Raw genomic sequence first — 25,333 nt, 5'->3', positions numbered from 1 at the left:
AGGACCAGGACGGGCGCTGCGGGTGGTCGCTTTGTAGCACAAGGAGCCAGTCTCCGCTGAATATTCAACATCATTGGTGCGGATAGCAGGTTTTACTGGGGCTTTGAGTTGGCAGTCATCACGGATGGTTGCTGTTAGCACGAAGAGCAGATCCTGCTGGAGTTTCTCATTGGAGGTCATCTGAGGAGGTGGATTCTTGGTGCGAAGAGATCACTTTGCTGTCACGAGGAGCCCTAAACCTCTATATGTACACCTTTTTGTTAGGAGGAGTTTACACTGATACCAGCTAAGAGCCCAGGACCTGGGCACTTCTAGGGGATCAGGACTTACCTCAGCAGAGGCCAGGCAGGTCCGGTTGATGCTGGTCAGCTAGTCAGTTGGAAGGAGGCCTTTGTAAGCTTATTGTGTCCCGGTAGCTCAAACAGGTTGTCAGCCAACTGATCCTTGGAGCTCAGGCTCAGGCCATATGGATTTGTGTTATGGACAAGAAGTTTTAATTGCTATACCGTCTACAGGACACTTAAACTTTGCCCTTCTGCATCTAAGATCTGTGTATCAGAACATTTTGTTTGTCATTACAATAATTACCGCCAACAATGTGATAACTGTGCCACCCTTGTGTGGACAGAACTTAATGGATGGGAAATCCAATCCATTAAGTGGTGAGAAATGTTTGATGTATGATTTATTGAAAGTCCGGGCATGGATGTCTGGCTGTGATTGGCTAGACTTTGACAGAACTGTTAAATGCCTGGAGAAATACTCCTTGTGTGCAATTGGAAGGCTGTCTGTCAGTTTGCTTTGAGATTATGAGCTTGTAGGATAGTGTCTGTGTGCAGGGCAGCTGTTTATAGAGCGCGATTATAGCAATACATCTGGCCTGTGCTTTTCCCTAGGACAGAGGCTCCATGGCGGAAGCATATCAAGTGGTTTCACATGCATTACGCTTGCCATCTGTTGTTGCCAGATCAACTCAGCGCAACCCTAGGTCTGGTAGGAGGCTAGGACAGTAGCTAGGGGGCAGGGAGCGAATAGCACGCATCCTGTGACTAAGGCATTTGAGGGACATTTTTGCTATCTCATAATCATAGGGAAGAGATTAGTTGCTCATTTAAAAAAATACTATTGTTTAGTAGAAATTGCAATTGTAGGACCAGATATTCAGGAGAGATGTCTCTCTACATTCACAAATTTGTGTTTGTCTGTTCTGGAGAACACAGCTTCTGCACTAAGATTGGCAGTAATTGATTTCTTTCTTTTTAGTTTTTATTATTTATTTAAACTTAAACAGGAGAACATTACAGCACTGCAGTAGTACAATACCTTGACAAGCAAAATGCAGAAGGAAGTAGTGAAGTAGTGTGGCTCACTGGTTAGAGGCGGCAGACCCGAGAGCAGAGGACGGCCCGGGACCAGGGTTCGATTCCCGGCGCGGCAGGTTTCTGGACCAGGGTCAGCGGACTCGATAATTCTCTCGCCTCGGTGCCCACTCTGATCAGTGATCACACTCGGCAACTCTGGGCATTAGCTTGCCTCATCTTCACTAACGGCCCCACCAGACCGCCGGGGATGCCTGGTCTCACCCTGGAGATACCCATTAAGGGACCATCTCTCAGGGAAGCCAGGAAGGGTTTCGCAGCGGTCGAAGCGCCTTGGGACCCTCAGGGTAAGTAGTGCGCTATATAAATGCCTATACATACATACATACATACATATAGAAGGAAAGGCAGTACACCAATCCAGCGGTGTAGGGATTAAGACCCACTTAGCCAAGCGTATACACTTATTGGTAGTAGACATTAAGGGGAGTTTATTGGAAAAAGAAAACAACTCACAGGAGATATCCAATGACCAGAATCAAAACAAACAAAAAAGTTATGTTTTTCTCTCTTTCTCTGTTTCTCAGTATCCACTATTCTTATTTTCCTCTTCTTGACAAAAGGGATGAGACTGTCCTCTTTCTCACACCCTCCGGAGGTTGTATGGTGCCCCTTCAAAATAATCACTCAAAATATGGCCTCAGTCACTGTGCTGTCGCCTGAGGGGTATGAGTGCTTGGTAGGCTTGTGCCCTTCACCAGGTGCCACACACAAAACAAGAACAAAATTGCAAACAGGTTTTCTAGGTGACTTCTTGCCCGTGAATGTCACATGTGAGTCATTTGTGACCCTTTTAAGCCCTCCCACCACCTCCTAAAATTATTATGCTCCTCTTTTGGACTTGCCTGGGACCACAATCCTCCAGGGCTGTGGTTTATGGGGTTGCAGCATGTACGCTTCCTATGGCCCACTGGAACCAAGCGCAGTGTTCAGAGTGGTCTTTTTCTTCCTCTCCAGCCGTGCCTTCAGCCACCTCCTTCCATGTCTCCTGGTCTCCACCGAAGTTGCTTGTCTCCTCATCCTGCATCACCCGGTCTCCAGTCCCATACCAGTCTGTCTCTTCGATCGAGATCCAGATATAGTTTATAAAATCTGACACCGGTGCATTACCCACGGGAGCGCACCCACCTCCTGCAGCTCCTTCACAGGAAATGGCTGCAGCACAAAGAGGCATCTGGCATGATTCTGTCAACCAATCGCCATACCCTCCAAGGAGTATTCCTCCGACGTGGAAGACCTTCCCCTTGTATTGCCTTGCAGCTCACTATAGCATCCTAGGAACACACTCCAATAGGATCTCACGAGACCGCCTCAAAGAGAATCCACTCTCGAGCTCCCCTGGAACCAACAGTGACAATGGACTGAGGCATGATCCGACGAAGTGCGTGCCACCTGTGTTACCCCATGTACCCAAGGTGCCATGTCCTCCTAGAGGAGCCAATAGTACAAACGCGACCACGTGTATGGGCAAGTAGTAGGTGCCCTCTACAGTGTAGGAATCTATGCCTGCATATATCAAGTAGTTCATGGTCCTGTATTATGGACCTCAAGCTTTCTGTGGCTTTAGCACAGCGAGGCACACAAGTCATATTGAGCCAGTGCTGTAGCACACATTTAAAATCCCCCCTCCACCTCCGACCTTAGCAGAGCCTGTGAACCAGTGGACATTACTCTATCCCACAAGAGATCAAAGAATGCCGGATCATCTATCAATCCTCGTACTCAGGCCTCCAACTCTGATGGCCCAGTTCCACCAAGAACTGCACCCCATCTCCAAAGAATCCCAGAGAAAGCATTATATCGCCCTCAACAACCCAGAAACAAAAGAGTAACACACAAAGGGCCTATATCTGTAGAACGGGGACAAATCTTCCGGGCACCTCCATGAGAGGCAGTGTGTCCTCTTCAGTGATTGCCAATGGTTTTCCAGGACATCTAGAGGTGAGCATGTCATAACAACAGATATAACAGAGACAAATCACAAACCATTCTTAGCCCCTAGGTGTAGCACATCATCAGGAGCAGGCATCAGCCACCAAGCACCTATGCAGCAAGGCCATGATCAATTGAGCGTCTCTCTCGTGGGGTATCCTGCATGACAGAAGAGGCCCCCAACACTTTCACGTGTTTCTCCCGGGCAACAGGGATCCAACTAGAATTATCACTCAGTCAGACTGCCTGCAGGGTGCATGACCTCATCGACTATTTCTATTATGGTCTCAGACTGGACTCCTTCCATAGTAGACGTAGAAACTCAATGCCATGCTACGGGGTCTGAAAGACATAATGCGTTCTCTTATGCCTAATTTTCAGGTGTGCTGGGTGTAACATGGTATATTGTATTCCGACCTGTGCAAGCTTCTTTTTACTGGGACAAATTTGCGCCGCCTCTCCTGAACTGCCAGGGTGAAGTCCGAGTAAAAGGAAACCTCATGACCTTCAAAGGTAAGATGACCCTTCTCATGTGCCACCCTGAGCGCAATGGCTGTATCATGGAAGTTCAACAGGTGGGCTATAATAGGCCACACCAGTGCTCCTGACGGCGGCCGAGCCCCCAAAGAAAGGTGGTCTCTCTCCGCCATCAGCTCCAAACATCCCCACCAGTAATTTCTCCACATAGTCTAGTCGGCCAGTGTTGGTAGATTCCAGCACCCCGAGAATGTGAATATTGTTATGGCGCAACTGTGCTTTTAAGTCCTCATTTTTGATGGCAATTACCCTGAGGACATTTTCCATGTTGAGCAGTTTGTCCTCCTTGACCGCCAAGACATCTTCTCTGGAAATCCTCTGCTCTGCCTCCTTTAGCTGACCGTCATGTTTGTCAATCTTATAAGTAACAGCGTCAAGTCGCTCTGTTAACACATCCATTTTGTTGTAAGTTGAGGCTACTGTTTCCTGCATTGCCTTGAGGAGAGTTTTAATGTCCGGATTAGGTGCGGCCACATCTGAGATCTGCCTCATCCCCAGGGGGGAAATGGGGAGGAGGAGGGGCGGAGTGACACAGCCACCGGACCAGGCCAGAGGAGGCTGCATCCCATGCAGAGTACCGTCCCACCTGTAGAGGAGCAACAACGCTGTGGCCAAACTATGTCCAGCGCAGCAGGGGCATACCCACTTAATCCAGCAATGTGTCACACTTTCATCAGCAGCGCTCAGAAGTGACGAGTCAGTGGTCACGCCTCACCTCTGGTGGAAAGGCGGGCACAACCAGACCCACTATCCAAGGGCAGAGCTCCTGCAGCATAACTAGTAAGGAGGAGGGGCAGGGAGCCCATGCACCCACGTCATCACTCGGGCCTGTCCACCCAGGCAAAGCAATGGTGATCAGTAAAGAATAGAACGGGCTATCACCTACCCTGCGGCTAGACTGACATCCCCAGGTAGCCTCAGGGCTCATCAGCTTCGCTGGGTCACATCACCTGCACAGCTCGAGGCACCAATGCGCTCCCAAGATGTACCGAAGCCTGACAGTTGCGGCCAGCGTCAAGCCCGAGCCGACACCCCAGCTAGCTCAGCCCATGCTGCACCTCCACAGCAATCAAGGGCCCATTGATGCTGCCATTTTGTGCCCTCACCCGCCGTGGTTTCCTCGGGGCTGCTGCCATTGGAATGAGACCTTTCACCAAACACCAGCAAGGAATCAAGGCCTGGGTGGCAAGAGCCTCACACGAGTGCGACCATCTTGCACACCAGCTTTTTGGCTCCCCAGTCTTTAATTTCCTTATTTTGCCAGATATTGAGGCACACCATTTTTTAAACTACATTTTGGACAAATCATCAGTTTCTGGCTGCTTTTTGATCGTACCTACAGGAAAGAGACAGACACAATTTGAGAGCAGGGAAATATGACGCGTGTGTCTGGATTCAGTGAATTGGTGGGTGGTGTAGTGATTAATAATATCAAACCTCAGTTACTACCTGCCCTGTCCTCTGCCCCTCAGAACCATGCCCATCTAAGTAGGCACAAAAACTCACTGCAGCCCAAGCAGCATAGTTTGAAACCAAGGTCCGAATGACTGTTAAACGGTAGTGTTAAGTATGGATGACTCCGACTTTCCTCTGTAGCTCTGCAGCAGAGCATCCATCCCCCATACTGTTTATATCTGTGGGTCGGTTTTTTAAGTGTTCAGAAAGATTAGGCGCTCGACTTCTAACGGTATAGATTTGAGTTCTTGTGGTATCAAGGTAGGTGCTTCTTGGTCAGAGGGAAACCTTAACCTCTGTAAAGAGAAGTGGTGAAACCAACCCCTCTTATGTTGATTTGGCAGGAAACCAGAGCACACTATATTTATTCAAAATATCTTATTCATTTGAGTACTTTATTGGTTCCGGATAGATCACACCCAAAGTAGATTTTTCAAAAGAGTTTTATTTGTGAACAGTGTTAATTTCTCAGGATTCACTATATCAATCACTTTAGCCTACACGTGTTTCATCACAGCATGTGGCTGTGACTCATCAGGGCTGATCAAATGATCGTGACTCGTGGTCGGGGAGCCGGTGATAATTCCAACCCGGTCCTAGTCGGGTAGTTATTTGGCACAGACGAGTGCTATGCGTGCCGTCACGAGATTATTTAGGCTGGTAAATGTCCTCAATTCAAAACCGGCTGTGTGCAGCCGGGTTTCAGCTTGTAACGCTGCTGTCTCCGAAATGCGGGAACATCCCCCATACTGTGCTGGGATTCTTCAAGTACAATTTGCATACTTTCTGTCCTGTGTTGATCAACACTAAGGTCATTAATATCTTACGGCTTAAAGAGTTGTATATCATGCAATACCCCTGTGTATGTACCCACAGGTCTTGAGTTACAATGTCTAGGTCATTCAGTTTTAGTTTTTATCCACTTTGTATTTTAGCACTTATACTCTTGCAACTTTGCTAGGGAAAAATTATACAAGTACCACAAAGTAAAAAAATAAAAACAGGACTGGATACGCCTTTCAAGTCTCATTTCAGAGCTTTGATGCTTCTTTTTAAATTACCAACAGAAGGCAAGAATTTATTTATTAAGTATTATTTGCAGCCATACTCCAGTATAAATTTCAAATGCAGAAAACTGCTCTTGGGTAAGATAGGGTTAAGGGGCACACATAATAGTCATCATTATTTATTGTCGCTAAGTGTCCAGTATGAATTACCTTATTGCGACAGTAGTAAAAACCGAGTCCGCATTGTAAAAAGAGTATGGTTGATCTGCAGGTTTTCAATCTACAAATGTTGCAATACTTTTGCCCGAGCCTATAACATGAGCTATAAAATAAATGTGACATGACGTTGCTGTAGTTCTTTATGGTAGCAAGACATCTGCATGGGAACAGGTTGCAGGTGGTGGAGGGCCTATCTGTTTATTGACGCATGACCTCTTTAGACAGCTTTGGATCTTTTTTGCCCGGCATTACTTTGTGTGCTGCGAGTTTCTTTAACTAATTCTTACACAATAGCAATATAATTGCACGGAAGGGAGAAGAGAAATTCTTATGAGGCATGCAGTTCAAAGTGTTGGGGGGTGGGGAAGGAAGACTGATGGGGAAGAAAGAATATGGAGGAACGAGTAAAAACCAACATTGATATGAGCTAACTGAAAGTAATAAATGTCAATGAGAGATCCTGAGAACTAGTATGCAGTTTCAGGGTGCAGTGAGCCAGAAGAAAAAGTGAGGAGGAATGGAAAATATTCAAGGTAAATAAGGGGCGAGAGTGACTGAGATGAAGAGAATTAGTTTTAAGGGAACTGAAGTGATAGTGCATAAAAGTGGACCAATTGAGAGAACACGCCTGCAGGGGTTGAAGTGAGGGGAGCATCAGAGGAGAGTGAAAACAGTAAATGTCTGAGAGATGCAACAGATAAATAAAAGTTTCCTGGGGATTTGGAAAAGCAAAGTAGATCTGGCACCTTAAATACCAAAGCATCTGGGAAGTGTTAAAGATCATAGGATAGGGTTAATTTCTGAAAGCAATAGGTGTGACTAGTAGATTCCATTACATGGCCTGTAGATTTCTGCAGTAGTTAGTCATTTCGACAAGCAGAGTAAAAAAAAAATAATACCACACCCTTTGTACTCTGTTTAGGTCAATGCGAGAAACTGGAGTATTTTGTGGTGTTTTTGTGAGACCTCACCAAATAATAATGTCACAATCTCGATCATGTCCAGTTAGGTTTTATTAACAAAAGCCATTACCCGTTCTTGGGTAGCTGTGGCAATGAGCAGCCAGGCATGATCAAAGGAACAGGTATAAAGCATTTAGAAGTTCCAAAACAGCAGGTAAGAAAGAAACACAGCACAATAACAATCAAACTCCAAAAATAGATTGTATTTTTAGCTTTAAATAGACATAAAAATGACAAAAATATATTGAGGGAAACGAGAGGTTGATTACTCAAAGGTTGGTAAATACTTATATTTTAGTCTTTTAAATGCAATAATCGTTGCAATCGGTTTGCAGCGAATGCACTATAACATCTTCTATAATCCTCTTGGACTAGCTGTAAGTAGTTGAGGGCCACTAACAGGGACCATTCAGGTCCAGGGGCACAGTTTACTCGTCTCAATCAACAGTCTTCGGGTCCTCTGTGCACTTTTTTCCTATAACGTGGTCCAGCTAAGAAGAGGTCCTGATGCTGGATATGGAGGATACTGAATTGATGCAGAGAGATAAAGAGTTTTCCTGGGGCGACATTGGGGTCCATGAACTTTATTTATCTTTGGCATCAGGACTCGATGTCCCACGAGGCAGAAGGGGAGTCCAGTGCAGGGCCAGTCACCACTGGTCAGCTGGTTTCCTGCTTACAGCAGATGCAGCAGTTGCTTACAGGTAAGCAGTTCTTTTTTTTATGTGAACTAGGGTCCACTTTCACTCAGGCATATGGCTCCCTCAGGCTTAGGGCACCTCAGAAAGGTCAGGACTTGGTCACCCAGTTGGCACTTTGTCATCCAGCAGCAGACAGGTGCTCCTAGGCTGCTGGACTCTCCTGAAATGCATGGTTTCTTAGCTTTTGGTGATCCTTAAGCTTAACAGAAGGCCAGCCAGCTAGCCCTTGTAGCCATTACTTCTGCCCTGGCACATGTGGAGTTCTTTTCCACGAGTGGGCACAGAAGACACAGGACTTTTTGTCTGATTCCCTCAGGGTAAGCATGTGCAGTGTAGTCTTTGGGAAAGTCTTTCTTTGTTGGGTCTAGGGAGCAGCAGGGCAGTTCTTCTTCTGTCTGTTTTCCTGTCCAGTAGTGATCTGAGGTCTGTGAGTCTGGGGTGCCACTTTTATACCATGTTCTCGTTATGGAGTGGAGTACTTACCAGCCAATGAGGCAATAGTTGCCATGAGGCAGCTCTTCCGACTTTACGTCACTACATGGGGGTTTGGCTACCAAATAATCCCAGAACACACCGCTCTTCCCTAAACCAAGATGGTGCAAGCATTCTTCCCCTGTGAGGAGCCCAGGGCATACCCCTGTGGTGTACACAACATAATGAGCCACTCCTCCTTAAAAACCAGTGCTGCAACAGGTTTCCCCCCTCTGGAGGAGATGCCAGGCTCTATTACTACACAGTGGAGCAAGCAGGCGAAGGTGTTCTCACTATTTGCTTCTCTGAGGTGGTAGCCTCTTTGAAGCTGGGCCTTCTGTTGCCGCCTGGTAGTCATTCTGCTGGAGAAGGTCTCCTCTCCCCCAACAGTTCTTTGTTTCCTGTTCCTGGCAGTGTTTCACACTTCCTAGTAGAGTAGCAGCATTCTGTCTTGGGTGACAGCCGCTGCAGACAGCCAGGAAAGGCTACTGAAGGGTTGAGCAGCAAAGAGGTGGTTTTCTCAATTCACCTTTCTGTTGAAAGTTATGTAAATCTGATCTCAGCACTAAGTTGGGTTTAATGTAACAATTAATGTAATACCTTAGAGTAATGTCTTTGGTGGCCCCAATTGGAAGTTAGCACCTAGCGCTGTGGTTAGTGATACTCCATGTTAGCCAATGAGACCACCTACCTTGCTACACTGAAAATGGTAATTTCATGTTTTACCTGGTGGACCACCAAGACCTTTCTTACTGGTGGCTTACTATTATTAGTAAGGAAGGGTTTGATCTGGCAAAAAGTAAATTTTGCCATGTTAAGATGGCAGTTTTAGAGCTGTCTGACCAGGCTTCAGTGACATGCCAACTGTCACATTTTCATCTTGTAACAGCAGTGATGGCACAATTAAGTGTGGCAGTCCTCTAATGCCTTTTTTACCATATACTAGGGCTCACTTCCAATTCCATAAGATGCATTTGGGCACCTAGTTCATGTCAACACTGTAAGTTGATTACATTGAATAATTGGTGTATATCAGTTGTTAACCATTATTAGGTCTCGCCTGATCCAGCGCATGTGCTGCTCTGGCGAGACTTTTAGTAAGTCGGCTTCCATGGCCTAGAGCTTGCGGTTACGCGCGTGCTCTCACGAGCAGAGGAGACATCTAGCTTTCCTCTCTCGTCAGCAGCGCATGTTTTGTTGATGTTATCTGAGGGGGCGTGCCTGGTGTCTTCAACCTGTGATTGTATCCTTCTTTTTTTGTTTTTGTTCATCGTGCTTTTGTGGCATTTTAACGGCAACTTGTTTTCCCTACATTATGCCTCTCCTTTATATTTGAATATCTTTTCACGTTGGAAAAGGGCAAGCTAGCAAGTGTGCACATTTAAAAGCTTTTACCCCACCTTTTCTGTCCCGATAACGCCTGCTCCATCCATAAATCATTCCCTCCCCATCACTGCTTTAAACCCCCTTTGACCTTTGATGCCTTGTAGGAAGGTGGCTACCTGACTATGCTTACCCCAGATTTTTTGCCTTGTGTTTAGCTGGTTTTCGACTTAGTTGGACTGGTTCCCTGCTAATCAGGGCCCCAGGCTATCTGCTCTCTCTGTAAAATGGATTCCATGTACCCTAGGTACATAACTAAATTGGCTTGGGTCACCTTATCAGCCCCTGTACAGAGCACTATAGGTGCCCACGGCATAGGTACACCCAAGACCTACCAGGGGCTGCAGCCTATCTTTTGCCACCCCTGGCTGGCTATCCAAAATTGACACAACTGGCTGATCACTCAGCTGGGGCAAGGTGGTGTAATCACCCCTTGCTTAGATATAGTATGCCTATATCTAAACCTATCTGGACACATATAAACCTATAAGCCACTCCTATGGCAGGCCTTAACAATCCTGGAGGCAGAGTGCGTGGTTTTATGTGAGATGGTGCTCTAGCATGAGCTGAGCCTGTCTGCAGCCTGTCTGCAGCTGTCGGGACCAATTCCCTAAGCTGTTCCGGGATAATGCCATACCATATACTATTAAGTGCATTATAATCCTCTCGGTTATATGTTCAAACTTTGGTTTGGCTTTATCAAAACATGTCGTGTAAGGTGTCATACGATTTGGAATACTACCCCCTCGCCAGTCCTGGCGACGGGGGTAGCATTCCACCCCTCTAGAGGGAGACAACATGTTACTTTGCTAAAACGCGGTTGATTTTAAAAGAGCCTCAGATCCACAAAATGGTTGCTCCTGCCACAGACACAAGTCTGACCTCTTGCAGCTGACCGAAACTCAGCCAAGGAGGCCTGGACAAAGGATTTCCTGTCACAGGGAGGTGTCACACCACCCCAGACAGGAGATAGTGGATTGTAGCAGGGAGGTTTGAAAGAAACCAGACACTGCCTGGGGAGCACAAGGCTTCCCCTTGCATAATCCGGCCAAACCGGTTCTGGGGCACACCAGCCCCAGTCCCAGCGTGGCCTGGATCAAAGGGAAAGGGGTGTATCCACCCCCTTCCTGGGTCCCACCCATAGGAGGGGACCTAGCAAGTAATCCAGCCCCCTAGATTGGTATAAGAAAGGGAGCAGTGCCAACGCACTCAGATTATCCTGATGAAACATTTGAAACGAAACTCTGGACCCTTCGACATCCTACTCGACGTTGAAGACTGAAGAATCTCCCTTGTGGTCAAGGAGTGACCACCCTGTGCAAACAGGCACCATCCAGCACCTCGACGTCTGCTTTCTTGCAGTTCCCGCCGGAACTCGAGCGACCGAGATCGACGAGATCAAGCTTGACTGCCTTCTTACAGCCCGATCCACAGTCCCTGCAGAGCTGAGACCTGTGGAGGCGATTGGAAGCGTGGGGCACGTCATCTTGGAAAGACCAGGAGACGCTGACCGTGCAGCCCACGAGTGACCCTCGAAGCTGTACACCGGGGTTTGAGAAGCCCCAGCCCTGAGCCACTTTTGCACCGAAGCTCACCCCTCTACACTCGACGAGTGCTGCGTGGGGCCCTTCTGCTTTCTTTGGCTCAACGCGTTGGCCCGGTCACTTGCCAGCTGGTTTGTGGCCCCTGTGCCGACAAACTGAAATACGACTTGTGATTCTGGTTGCTCCAGACTTGCACCCGCTCCTCTGAAAAGGAGCACCCGCTCTGACCCTCCTGGTCCGAGTGAGAAGCAATCTTCCAATCCCGCATGGATTGCTCTTGCCAAGTGTTGTTTGCTCCGATCTTGAAGCCGACAGCGCCGACGGTGAGAGCCTGCGTGGGACAGCTCGTGACCCGCTCCTGGACGTCGCAGATGCCCCAGAGCCCACGTGGTAGCGGAGAGAAGCTCCTCGACAACCACCTGATTGCGCCCGACATTGCCTGATTCCGTCCTGGTTCCACCCTGGTCACTGCTGAGTGACCCAGACTCTGTCCCCTCTGCTTTCAGGTACTTTACGACTCTGATCAACCCTTGGATCACACCGGACACTTCTCCTTCACATCGCCTGCAGCATCTTCAGCTTCAAGCACCAACAACCTGATTGACGAAACCCGACGCCACTTCGACCCTATGCACCCGCTTCCTGTGGGTGAGGTAACTCAGCAACGCCGGTGTTCCCACACTGGGACACACCTCTAGGGTCTGTGTCTAAAGTTTTGTCCTTCTAGGTTCAGCGGAAGTATCTTTAAACTCTATTTGTGTAACTTTTACGCACCATTAACTATGCATTGGTGCATGCGTGTGCTTTAAGCACTGCACCCGAATCCCGCGGGCTTTTCCCGACTTCAGCATTGCTTGTCCCGACTGCTCCCAGCGATTCCCTAGGCCTAACCACTGTTCGATTGGTATCTCTTATAACACTTTCTTAATATATGGTTTGAGTGGCCACCCGCCCTCATCTATAATTGTTCAACTTTCATATGTTATACTGTGCTTTTGATTTAACGCTTGTGCCCCTTTGCTCATAAAGAGTACTGGGGATTATTTTAGTAATAAACACATATATTTTTATAATATATACTTGTGTGGTGTCCTTTCATTTGATATTTCAGGATTGTGATTGGTAAAACAGCTCGCTTAACACGACCTCTTGAGTTAGCCTTTCAGGCTGCTTAGTCCATGCTACCCCTAGGATAGCTTGTCTATAAGGTTGACTTAAAACCAGACACCATAAGGGATTGTTTGGACTGATACAAGGTGGTTCCAGAATTGGAAACATCATATATCAGGCCAACTTCTCACACTTGCGATTCGTTGTCATCAGTGTTTCGAAATTACCAGCCCCGGGTATCTGTTCCGAGTCTCTGTGCAGACTCGTTCAGAGTCGGAGCGGTTTGATGTTTCCCGCATAAAAAGATATTGTGCTTCTCCTTTATATTGAAATATTTATTTACGTGTGGAAAGGACAAGATGGCATGTTTGCATGTTTAAAAGCTCATCCGCCACCTCCTCCCTCCTGTCTATGCTTGCTCCAGCCACAAATGACCCCCTACCCCATCACTGCTTTAAATCCTCACTGGCCTTTGATGTCCTGCGATTCGTTATCATTAGTGTTTAGAACTGCTCGCCCCTGGGAATGTGCTCCACTCCAATCTCTGCACAGGTACGTTCATCGAGTCAGAGCTGTTTGATGTTTTTAAGCCTCACTCGACCTGCATCTCGAGCCCCAGCTATGGACACGGAAAAGGCTTCATGTTGAAGATCCTAACAGTGCATATTTCCAAGGGAGTGGGTAGCGCTACAGGTGTCCCAGATCCGTGTTCATAGTGCTGGCACAACTGTTTTATAACAACGTGCACTTCCTTCGGCAGATGGTGGTGCAGTGAATCCCAATGGCATAGACCACACACAACTTGTTACTGTGTCAGATTCCCGGGGCATCCTCCATGCACATACATTTTTCAGGGTGAGCGATGCCAGGGCACGGACAGACCCCGAATGCCTCTCCAGTGCTATTCCAGAGGTGCCCGGTTGTGCCCTGGCACTTGGTACCAAGGCACGGACCTCCAGTTCTGGCGTACGCTGCTTACCTGACATCTCTTTATCCCGCCTGTCTTTCATATTCTGCCATATTTTTCCTTTTCTACCTTACCTTCCCGTGCTCCCATCATTCTCCCTTCATAAATTCCTTATTGTCTTGCACACTCTCCAGTCCCTTCTGCCCTTACCAATCCCACCTCTCTTTCATCTCTCTTCGCACCTCGCCATGACACTTCTCTCCCACTTACTCCATCTTCAATGACTTCATTTCATTTCAAGAACCTTTGATGTTCCTAAAAACACCTTGCCCTCAGTCCACTCCCTCACCCAACCCCCCTCGCTCTCTCTCTACACACTCTTACTTCACTTCCTGTCACTCTCCCACCTGCTGCTCCTCGCCTGACTCTCCATCTGTCTTGTTCTCTGCGTGCCCCGACCTCTTTAGCCTCTCTTTAACAGTCAAAACCATCTTTCTTCCCCCTCTCTCGCTCTTGAACCCCTACCCCCCCAGTCCTTCTCACTCACACAGATATCTAAGCCTCAGAAATCCATTTCTGGGAAACCTTGGTAAATTGTAATTGCATTTATATAACACTTACTACCCCTGATGAGGTGCTGAAGCACTTTACCCTGGGAAGCATGATGCTACCGAACCCAAGGTTAGTGGCTAGTCATGTTATTGGTCTTAGTTTAGTGACTCAAGCAACTATTCCATGCATTCACTAGTATTTCCTAGGGGTAGATGAAATAAATAGCAGTTGGGTGTTAACATTAGTGGGGTTGGGGAGTGGTTGAGGTATGTGGGTTGATACAGATGTTTATTAGGATTCTTCATGCTGATGTTTGGTGGGATTAATAAAATACAGATGAATGCAGATATTCTGAACCCTTTCCATTTTACAAGCAATAGGCAGTTCTCGGACATAGCTTCCTTGTTCTAGCCTCATCGCAGCCCTTGGCCCTTTGTGCAGCAAACCACTCACTGGTGTTTGAAGGCCTAAACCTTTCCATCAAATAGAAAGCAAGCATTGGCATAGCCAAATAGGTCTTGCCTTTGGGACCTTATAAGTGTTTAGCCATGCAACAATTGATGTTGTTGCACCAAGGATATTGTGCTGCATAACTAAATACTTATAAGGTCCCAAAAGCGAGACCTATTGGCTATGCCAATGCTTTTTTAGGATTACATTCTAGGTCACCTGTTTTTTTGGCAAGTGTTCATTTTTCTGACAACTTCCTGCTGTGTTTTTAATTACTATAGTATAATACGTTTGTATCTTTTTACAGTGCGTGAATTGACACATGGAAAATGCTAAGATTTTTCCATAGATGAAGAATGTGTAATCTGAAATGCATTGGGGTTCTTGGATCATACGCAAACATGCTTATGTCAATAGTAGTATGATCACTAATAATGAAAAAGAAAATGAAGAATATTTCAGTTTCTTGTTTTATATAAAGACTGTGGACTATATTCTAGGCACATGTTTACATCTCTTGACAGAGCACACTGGGAACTATAGTGTCTGTTGACACAAAGTGCAAATTTTGAGCTCACTCCGGGACCTTTGGACAGAGAGCTCACCAGTGCGGCCTGCACTAAAAATGTAAAAGAATTCTCATCCAACTGGTTGAATTTACTATATACTTTTCTGTGACATACATTGTTAAGCTCCCCAGTTCCAATGTGACAATTCTATTTGCAACACATTCCTCTCTGTGACAACCAAACTCAAATGTGACCTATTTCTCTGCCGAATCCCTTTCATCAATATGAAAAAAAATTCCTTTTATGTCACCCTCTTACTTGATGTGGTATCAACTCCTCCACGCCTAGAAATAAAGCACCTCTTACTGTTGTTGGGGTTCTTGACGAGATGAGTGTATCTCAGGTTACATGAGTACTTAGTCATTCATTTGTTTGTCTTTTGGTTGGTCCAAGTGATGACAGTAGAAAACACTAACCTAGGCATTTCCTCCTTGTCTCCTCACAGAGAACGAAAAGAGTGCAGTGGAGCGCAATGTGTCCACTTCAGGGGTTGGCATGTACTTTGATGCTTATCTTTATTCTACGGCCAGCACAGCTAACTCTCAGTGGCAGCTCCCACCCATGCAGCGTCGTTCCTCTGTGGCTACAGAGGACGAGGATGAAGACTCTCCTTCTGACTGCTCAACCCCAGAAAAAGTCAAAAAACCTAAAAAAGTTTACTGCTACATCTCACCAAAGGTAAAGAAGCCACGTGTCTGGTGGTTTTTCTTTGACTGCTGTCTATCCTTTATAGCAACTGCCTATCTCTTCACTAAGGAATGGCTGTAGTCCTCCACCCCAGGCACTTTTATTAATCCAAGCGTATTTCTTCCCTCCTAGCTGCCTTTGCTCTGGCACTCCCCCAGCCAGTTTTCTCTCAATAAGACAATTCCTTTACCACACATGTCTTGAGCTCCCTCTCTACCTGGCCTCCCACATTTATGCACTTGCAGCCTTCTCTAATATCCTGCCTGAGTTGCCTTTCTCTCAGTTTTGCCTTTGTGTGTCCTTTTTGACTGTGTCTTCTGTCCAGGCTCTCTCTAAACTCTCCTTCCCTCTTTCATTCCCATGGCTTGTCCCCCTGCTATATTGGCTTTCCTTCCCCCTTGCCAATTCTTCTGTTACACCATGTGCTTCATTAAATTGCACTTGCATGTATTGTGCACTTGCCTCATAGTGCAGAACCGAATCATTAAAGCCTTACAAGTTAATTTAAAAGAATAGACACACTTCATCATCAGTGTATTAGAGTGTGGCAAGTGAAAGGAAAGATATGTTTCTTAGAAATAGTACATAAAGAACGTTAAGATAGAAGTCAAACATATAAGGTGAGAGCTACTAAAGAAACTAGTGAAAACTGAATTGTACACATGGTTGATAAACAAGTTGAAATTGGGAGGTAGAGAGCAAGTTGTGAGTTGGTTGGGAAAATAAAACGAATGAAAAAATAAATAGGTTTAATAAATGAAGTTAAATGGTATTAAATGGTAGGAAGAAGGATGCCAGAACGTATGGAAGAATGTCCAGTGCTGCCTCTGCCCGAGTGGAAGGAGTGTGCAAAAATCAGGAGGTGATTAGAGCTTGAAAGTTGATAGTGTTGGTGCTCCCAATGCTATACTGGGTCATACATATTTGTCTTCTCCCAGTTATCTTTCTTACTTCCTTATCTGCCAGGCTCCACTCTGCTTCCCTTTTCATCCTGGAATCACAATTATTATGTGTTATTAAATATATTTTCTGTCCTCCCACAGCAACTCTCTGTGAAGGAATTCTATTTGAAGATTATCCCCTGGAGACTTTTTACCTTCCGAGTATGTCCTGGGACTAAGGTAGGCTACATCTAAACTTTTGTGTACCGCAAACTAGTGCCCAATATTCCCGCTACACCCCACTGCATGTCAATTTAGGCTACCTAAAATGTACATATGCCAGAGGAAACATTTACATTTGAATAATTCTTTCTGAGATATATATTAGATGAAACAAAAATGATAGTGAATTCCACGCTACAATGAAACAACTGAATATTCAGTCATATGCTTAACTCATATTAAGCTGCTCATTGCAATCAACCTACAATATAATGCCAACTTCGTTATTAAATCATTTAAGACTTTGTTTTGAATAAAACTCCCGTACTTTAAAAAACTTACATTGTATATACATTGAAAAAGGAAGCTAGGTAGGAATCTGGGAGAAAGGACGTATGGCAGGCAATAGAGAAAAGGTAGCTGGGTGAAAATGGATGACGGGAGGGGCGGAAATGTAGGCAGTGTAAGGGGAAGACAATTAAGTAGGCAATTTAAGCACTTTTGTTCTGCCTTTAGAGGTTATTGAACTTGTACTTGCGGCACACCTTCCCTCGGCTAAATTCATTTAGTCCAGCCATTGGTCATGTCTTGTTACCTGGTTTGTCAAGGAGAAAGTTGATCTGTTAAAGGCATCTTTTTCTTTTTCTATGTTTTGTGCTTTCGTTAGAAAGGTAAAGCTTTCCTCTAGGCACCGTAAAATATGTCCTTTAGCCATCTCAGTTTTTCATTGTTTGCCTGATCAGCCATTGTTATTTAAATCACCTGTTCTCATATAATTTTGAAGGGGCTGGCTCCTGTGTTTCCTCCTTCTCCCTTTCTAATTCTCCATGGTCTTGAGTTTAATCTTTGCTTTTTAGGTCTGGCGACCTATCAATGCGCAAGCGAATTGAGCGGAGCGAGAATTCATGTCTCGAAAATCCTCGTGAAACCAAGGGCTTCTTGCGCTGCGGTTTTCATTGAGTTCACGTGAATCACGTGACCAAACAAGCACGCGCATTCACGGCCGCAGAGCACATCAAAGGGCTTCGCCCAGCGTGCGCTCTGCGCCTTCTCCTCCCCTAATTGACTCATGGCCGGCCGTACTTTCAGTTTCCCGGCAACGCTTGTTTATTCACGCCCCCCCACCAGGCTCTCCCGCCCCCACACAGCTTCCCTCCTCCATACAGCTTCCCTCCTAATCCGCCTGCCTCCCCTCACTCGGAATCCCGCCCCAGGCTCTCCCGCCCCCATCCGGGTTCCGTCACAAGACGCCTCGTGCATTGCATTTGCACCCGGCCCCCGATAGTTGCTCGGCTGCTCACTGAAGCGTGAATGTATCAGGTTTTCTATAATATTTTCTTCTTAAGCTTGAAGTGCGTGGATATAGTGCACCTGACAAAATGTTGCTGTTGTCGAAACGTGCATGCTTGTGTTTGCATTGCCTGCATTTGAGTGACACATAAGAAAAACATCTGATAACCCTTTTCCTTGTCCAGCTTGTATCCTTTAGCTGACTAAGATGGCTTGTGGACATAACAGATTAAGCAATGTCGCTTCATTGCATTCGCTTCTGTGTGCCTCTTTGGTCCCTGTTACTGTATTTCTAAATAAATAGTCTCAGAATAGTTTACTTGTATACATTTTCTCCTAGAATCTTGTAATTGGTACATTTAGGACACTTTACAACATGGCTTAAACAGTACTCACCTAAAACATCCTCCTAAGGCAATCCATATGTATATTACTGTGAGGTATAGCGTCACATTTGCCTCGAACGATTTAATGCATTCATCTTCCAATCCGGTTGTAACACCTTGCCTCTTCATGCATGTCCGTTCATGCAGCACCTCCCGCAGCCTCATCACTCATGCAAAACGCGTTTCTATCTCAGCACAAATGGTCTTTAGAGCAATTGTTTGAAGTGTCATTTTTGGACAAATTGCTTTCATGCGCGTGATGATGAACAGAGCAATGGCCGCGCACGAAAGCGCGAGGGCAAAGTATACTATTGAAATTAATTGCCACGTCCACGCACTTGAATAAACCATGGCGTCCGCGCAGGCTGGGCATCTGGAGCCGCTCCTTATGTGTCATGAACTCCACGCAGTCGATTTATCTCATTTGTCGTTGTTTTCTAGGCCAGGTTTTAAGGGGTTTGAGCACGGGGCGCTAGTGCCAATAACCCCCATACAACGCTACTCGATCACATACTGCGTGGTACGCATTTTATTCACGTTTCACATTGTTGGGTGACACGCGGTTTTGACATCCCTGCAGTAATCCAAGGGACATTTTTTTCCAGTCCATTTTGACTTACGTGCGGGTGGTTTTCTGGTAGCAGGCACTCTGTTTGTTTGCTTTGACATTGAGTTCGTGTTGCTAACAGTTTGTGATTGCTGTTTGAGATTGACTAACACGTCTGCATTCACCCGGATGGAGCTCCCGTCGTGCACTTGGCGCCATCAGAGGGCTCTCCAGGTGCCACGAGCGTGTGGCTTTTTTGCTTCTCACCCCTGAGCAGCAACATTGTACTGCGGTTATTTGCCGTCATTTAGCTCTCGTGCTCTCAAGGCACAGTGCGCACATTGCACTGAAAAGTACACTAATATCAACGCCTATTATTTCAACGCGGACGATGTGGTTTAGGACGGAAAACCAGAATGCTATTGGACGCGATTTAAGGAAGATGAATGTTGAGAAAATGGATATTAGAAATTCTAGACGGGAAATTAACAACAAATACCATGAAAGAGAATATTTCCCAGTCTGCAAAAGGTCTAAGCAGACAGATGTGACGGTGCCTAGGTGGAATGGTGTGTATCCTGGAGCTTGAAGTGTACTGTCCGTGTTTTCACCAGTATTTCCGTGTGGTTGCATTTCCGCAGCTGTTCAAATACATGCGCGCACAAATGATCTGAGCTGGACCCCTTTGTTGTGGTGATTGTGTACAGCATGCAGTCTTGTGTAACTAGTGATGATGTAAGGTTTTGTCTCGGAGTCCTGTCCTGGCATTATTCAGCTGGTCTCAGTTTCTTACAGCGTTACCTGCCTCTAATAACATATGCAGCTCAAACCCTGTTGCTCTATTCTTGTCACTCATGTAGTGGCAGGGTCGGATTGGGATTGAAAATCGGCCCGGGCACACAAAAAAATCGGCCACATTTGCATAATACCTTTCCTCAAAGAAGGGGGTAAAAAAAATGCACGCATTCATTTGCATTGGAGAAACACACCTGAAAACAAGTGAGGCCCCTTCTATTCAGGCCCCCTGCCCCCGCTCAATATGTGCACACATTAATGGGCCGGCCCAGCGGGACAAAGGGAGTGTGACACCTCTTCCTGTTGCTAAACTGGGGTAATGAGCGCCCATCTGCCACTAGAAAGCCCACTCAGACACCCACTGGGCCGCTGGCGATATTCCAACAAGAACAATCACTGGCGTTGCCAATAGGTCTCGCAGTAGGAAAGTTGGAGCTATTGGTCTTGTAAATGACAAAGCCCTTTATGTTTTTAAAATGAAAACAAAAATAAAAGGCATTGTTATTTGCAATTGTAATAGCTCCAACTTTCCTACTGCGAGACCTATTGGCAACGCCAGTGCTTGTTAATGAAGATACCCTCTGAGCCCATGCACAGCTCTTCTCTGAGACTCTATAATTTGTACATGGTCTTTTTAATTGCCATCTGTACTGCATGAAAGGTGAGCGAACTGCAGGCTCTTTCTGTTCGTCCTCCATTCACTTCATTCTTCCTAGCCAATTTTGTGCTTCGGACACAGTCCTTTTCCTGCCTAAAGTGGTGTTGCCCTTTTAGATAGGTCAGTCTGGCAACCTGCTGACTTTCCTCTCTCCTCCACATCCTACCAAGGAAGAGGAGCGACTCCATCCCTTGGACTGGTGAATGGATGACCAGCTGTTCTTTTGCTTCGCAGGCCACAAGAAGGTAAAGGTGGTTCAGAAAAGGATGAGTTTACGTTGGACTATCCTGTGCATCTCCCATAAGGCTATCTATGGCAACGCACCGAACTACATTAAAAGTAGATTATTGAATTGTACTCCAGGTAGAGCACTGAGGTCTTCAGAGGCTACGCTCCTGACTAAACCTCGCTATTGTCTGTCAACTCAGGGCGGTCGAGCTTTCTCTACTTTACTCCCGGCAGCATGGAATAAACTTCCACTAGATCTCCATAAGGAACCAAAGCTGCTGCCTTTCCGTTGGATGCTAAGGGAGAGTTGTAGGGGTGCTGTCTGTTCTATGGAGTTGTCTGTTTGCCTGGTACAAGCGCTTAGAGACCCCTGGGTGATAATGCGCTATATAAATTGAAATAAATAAAATAAAAAATAAATAAATTAAAGTGTGCTATGCCCTGGCCAATAAGGGTCTGAATTTGCAGCATTATCAAGGGGTGGTCCTGTTTTAGACATCTCTTGGTCTGCAGCATGGCCTACTTTCCCAAGGCCACAGGGAATCTCATTTCGCCAGGTCTGTGCTGCAAATCCTTCTGGTTTCTTTCTGTCCTCAGATCCACTATCTTTTGGAACTGTTTGAGTAATGATTCAAAATATGATTAACCTGTGGAGAGAGATATCCATCAGAAGAACAAGTTGCTTATCTTTGGTAATGATCTTTCTGGTGAATACTATCTCTATTCACAGATCACTCACTACCTCTTCATTTTGAGAACTGCAAACTGTGGTCTGCCTGTCATAAAGTGGGTCTCTTCTCCACTTTTGTTCCAAATTATTTGCATTAAAGTTGTAGCTTAAAAATACATAGAAGAAGCAGTATTCTATTCTAGCACAGTATCTGTTGGACACCTCAAAGGTGGATGGTATCAACTTTGAGTGTTAATAACTTGAGAGGAATAGAACAAACAATACAAAGAACAAACAAAAACACTCTAATAATCTTCTTACTAAACTGTAGCAGGTCAATTCGGGCCCGAAACCAATCCAACCTCTTTTGGTGGAAGAAGGTGGCCTTCTCAGTCCTGATGAAGACCCGCTGCAAGGATAACATTTAATCCTGCCCATAGGGGTCGAAACATCGACAACACCCATACATCACAAACTCCAGCGACACTGTTTACAAATAATTACTTGTCCATTAGAGTTATGTGCATTGTTTGGAACACTTGACCTACCTAAGGCTGGAAAAGCTGATACCAGGAATTGTTGATGTACCTATGTCACAAAAACCTTTTCCCTGTCCCCTACCTACACTTTATCACTTAACACCTACCCTTTTCCCATTTTCCTTCTACACCCAGAGCACTGTGAAATACTGCACCGAACGATATTGAGCAACAGTATTGCATTTATTTTGTTAAATGCTTTGAATAGAATCGCATTAGAGGCTTTATCCATTTTAATCACAAAATAAAATTGGATTTATGCCACAATGAATTAGTCCTTTATTTTGCTGCTATTATTTATCCTTCGGGAAAGAAGTCTGCTACCACGACCATGTTTTATGTACTGGACCAAATTTTAAGCTCAGAATTCACCCGTGACTCAAGGAACCAGTGCATCAATTCCACTTTTTTAAGAACGCCACCATGTATCATCCCATCCATAAATCGACAGCTGACAAGCGGCCCCACTCATTAAAGTGCCATTCAAACTTCACTGCATGTAATCTATGTAAGTCACCCCTACAGTAGGCCTTGTAGCCCTAAAGCAGGGTGCATTACACACAAGGGTATATCTGTACGAGCACATATGCCCCTGTGCCGTCTAGTCCAACTACTAGATGGTACAAGTGAACAGCGAAGCCATCATAAGTATATGTACTGGGCATTGGTCATTACGAGTTCCCTTGCTACATGATGGTTTACTGAAGCCTACGGTATTTGGCATCAAACACCTTGTCTTAATAAATCTGTACTGATGCCAGTACTAGATTTATTATGGCATTCACCCAGAGTTCACCTTAGAGGTGCCCCCTTAAAGCTTACCAGTCCACTAATGTGCTGGCTGATTGGTATTGACCAGCCTGCCCCCGCAGATACGTTTCTGACCCCCTGGAGGTGAGAGCACCTGTTCTCTGAGGCCAGAAACAGTGCCTGCTCTGGAGGAAGGTATTCCAGCAGGATGTCTAGGGACTCTGCATACCAAACAAGGGACTGCAAAGTCCCTGCTGCCTTTGATATGCAACCCGGCTTCCCCCAGACCTGAAGATTACACCCCCTGCCTGAGATCCATTTGGCGCCAGGACAGGTGGGAAAATAGCTACGCAAGTAGGCGTGTTGCGATACCAGGCTAGTCACACCACTAAGGTGAGCTGCCTGATGTGCTCCACAAAATAAGGGTTCCACCATCTTATTTTTGGTGGAATTAGGAACTCCGGAACAGGGTAATGCCCACTCGAAGTGGTCAATATGGGGTGTAGTGACCCCAAGGATAAGTAGCCCATTGGTTACTACTCTTCACTGCCCTTAATGCCCCTAAATTCAGTATTTAGGAGACCCCCTGACACCTGGAACTCTGGTTCAGCTGACTGATGAAGAACGACAAAGACGAGCCAAAGAACTAAGGAGCTATGGACTTGGCGCCAAATCCTGTCTGCTTGCTCCTTTCTTTATAATGGCAAATACCCGACTTATCCTGTAGCTGTGCAAATTCCAAAAGCCTTGAAGGGCAGCCAGCTGTAGGAAGCTGGCTCTGTTTATAGTAGACCAAAGTGAGGTATAGTGTGCACAGAGTCCAGTGGAACACCAAAGGTAGGCAGGGGTTAAGTTAGATAGCACCTTCCTCTCTATTTGTGGTAGTGTGGTTGAGCAGTAAGGTTTTATTAGAGGACAGTGTTAAGCATTTGTTGTACACACTCAATTAGCAAATGGTTTCAAACACTCAAAGACTGAACTTCAGACCAATTGTCTTTGTATAGAAATATTCTTTTAGTTATTTTATTTTCTAGACCCAAGCAAGCCTGGCACAGGTAAACAATAAATATTTTGCAGTAGTAATGTAGTTTGTAAATAGTTTGAATTGCAATTGTAAATGTACTTTGATTTGATTACAGTAGAGCTACTGATAATGCAATGCTTTTCAGAATACCGTGCATATACTTTATAGGGGATTTTTAGTAAAATGACAGGTAAGTTACTTTTGAGATTACTTTTCTTACATAGTGTAGTATACCTGGATACTACACTGGGCCATTTCCTGTAAACAGGTAAGTAAAATCATTTTTGTTAGTTAGCACAATTTTAAGGAATTTCTTTAGGTTTTCAAACTCAACACTTTGACTGTTTTTCTTGGACGCGCTTCTATGTTATCCTATGGAGGAAAATAGTGTTATCGTTTTTAGGCTAAGTATTTGGCAGTGGGAGTTGAGTTTCTGGGGGTACTCTCAGGAGTCCCCCAGGGTCAGGGATGCACTCTTGGTACACCCTCAGCGGCTCTATGGTGGCCGGGTGCAGAGTGCTGAGGCCTAATGTTATCCAATGGGGGATAGGGGACCTCCTTTTAATGGCTGCTGACGAGCAGGCCACTTTGTTGTGGGAGCAAAGCTGCTGCACTTTAGCTCAGGGCAAATGGGGAAACAAAGGGGCACCCTCAGCGGCACTAGGGCGGCTGGGTGCAGGGTGCTGCTTCGACGGGTGCCTTCTAGGGTCGGAACATCTTACCAGCTCCTGGTCACGGTTGGGGGGACTTTCCGGATTTAGGCTGCAGGCGTCAACTGCAGGCTTGAGGTAGGTCAGGCGTCGCCGGATCTTGGGTCAGGAGTGCCGGGTAGAGCTCCTCGTTGTGTTTGCCCACTCGAGCTCGGGCCGTGGACGGCAGGTGCGGAGTGGTGCGGATTCTCAGTTTTCGGCCGGGGCCAGAGGTTGCAGACTAACAAATCCGGTGTTCACGGGAGACAGTCTTTATGGTTGAAGGTAGGTCGGTCCTCTGGGGTTTTTGAGGTTGCTGAATGCAGGACACTCTGGGATTTTTCTGGAGCAGTTTCGAGGGGGAGACAAGCCAGTAGGGCTGGTGCCAAGTCAGTGGGTATCTTCCTCTTGTTAGCTTCGGCACTACTGTTAGGTCCTCATTCTTCTTTTCTTGTAGTTGGTTCTTGTCTAAGGAAGCAAGGTTCAGGTGGGCCCCTTAATACTAGATTTAGGGATGTTACAGGTAGGTAAAAGGTTGGGACCAAAGGTAGGCAGGGGTACACCCCCTATAATGCCACCCTCCAGTGGAAGGGGGGCATAAGCCTTTCCTTGGTTGGCTGAGTCCCCCCATCTGCAAGATGGCGGGGACTGCGAGTTGTGCTTCACCTCGCCTCCCCCACCTGAGGGGTGGAGTTGGCAGAGGTGGGCACACCACTCTTCCTCACTTGTTTTCCCCGCTGGTTCTCCCGCCCAAAGTGGGGGTCAGAACCAGTGACCACCAGTTGTTGA

The 25,333-nt window shown here is 46.1% G+C and overlaps 1 protein-coding gene across 4 annotated transcripts in view; it reads left to right on the top strand.

Moving 5' to 3' along the window:
• Positions 1-25,333, top strand: part of AREL1 (apoptosis resistant E3 ubiquitin protein ligase 1) — a 618,076-nt gene that overhangs the window by 211,512 nt on the left and 381,231 nt on the right. For all 4 annotated transcript variants that reach the window (XM_086937491.1, XM_086937493.1, XM_086937492.1 and 1 more), the window contains 2 exons: positions 15,624-15,856; positions 16,909-16,986. In XM_086937491.1, the coding sequence (XP_086793617.1) occupies positions 15,624-15,856; positions 16,909-16,986 (311 nt within the window). The remainder of the gene's footprint in view (positions 1-15,623; positions 15,857-16,908; positions 16,987-25,333) is intronic.

Source organism: Lissotriton vulgaris, chromosome 9 (genome assembly GCF_964263255.1).
Source record: "Lissotriton vulgaris chromosome 9, aLisVul1.2, whole genome shotgun sequence".
Classification (NCBI taxonomy): Eukaryota; Metazoa; Chordata; class Amphibia; order Caudata; family Salamandridae; genus Lissotriton; species Lissotriton vulgaris.
The sequence above is the reverse complement of the archived record's forward strand: the minus strand, read 5'-3'. Positions and strand labels throughout refer to the sequence as shown.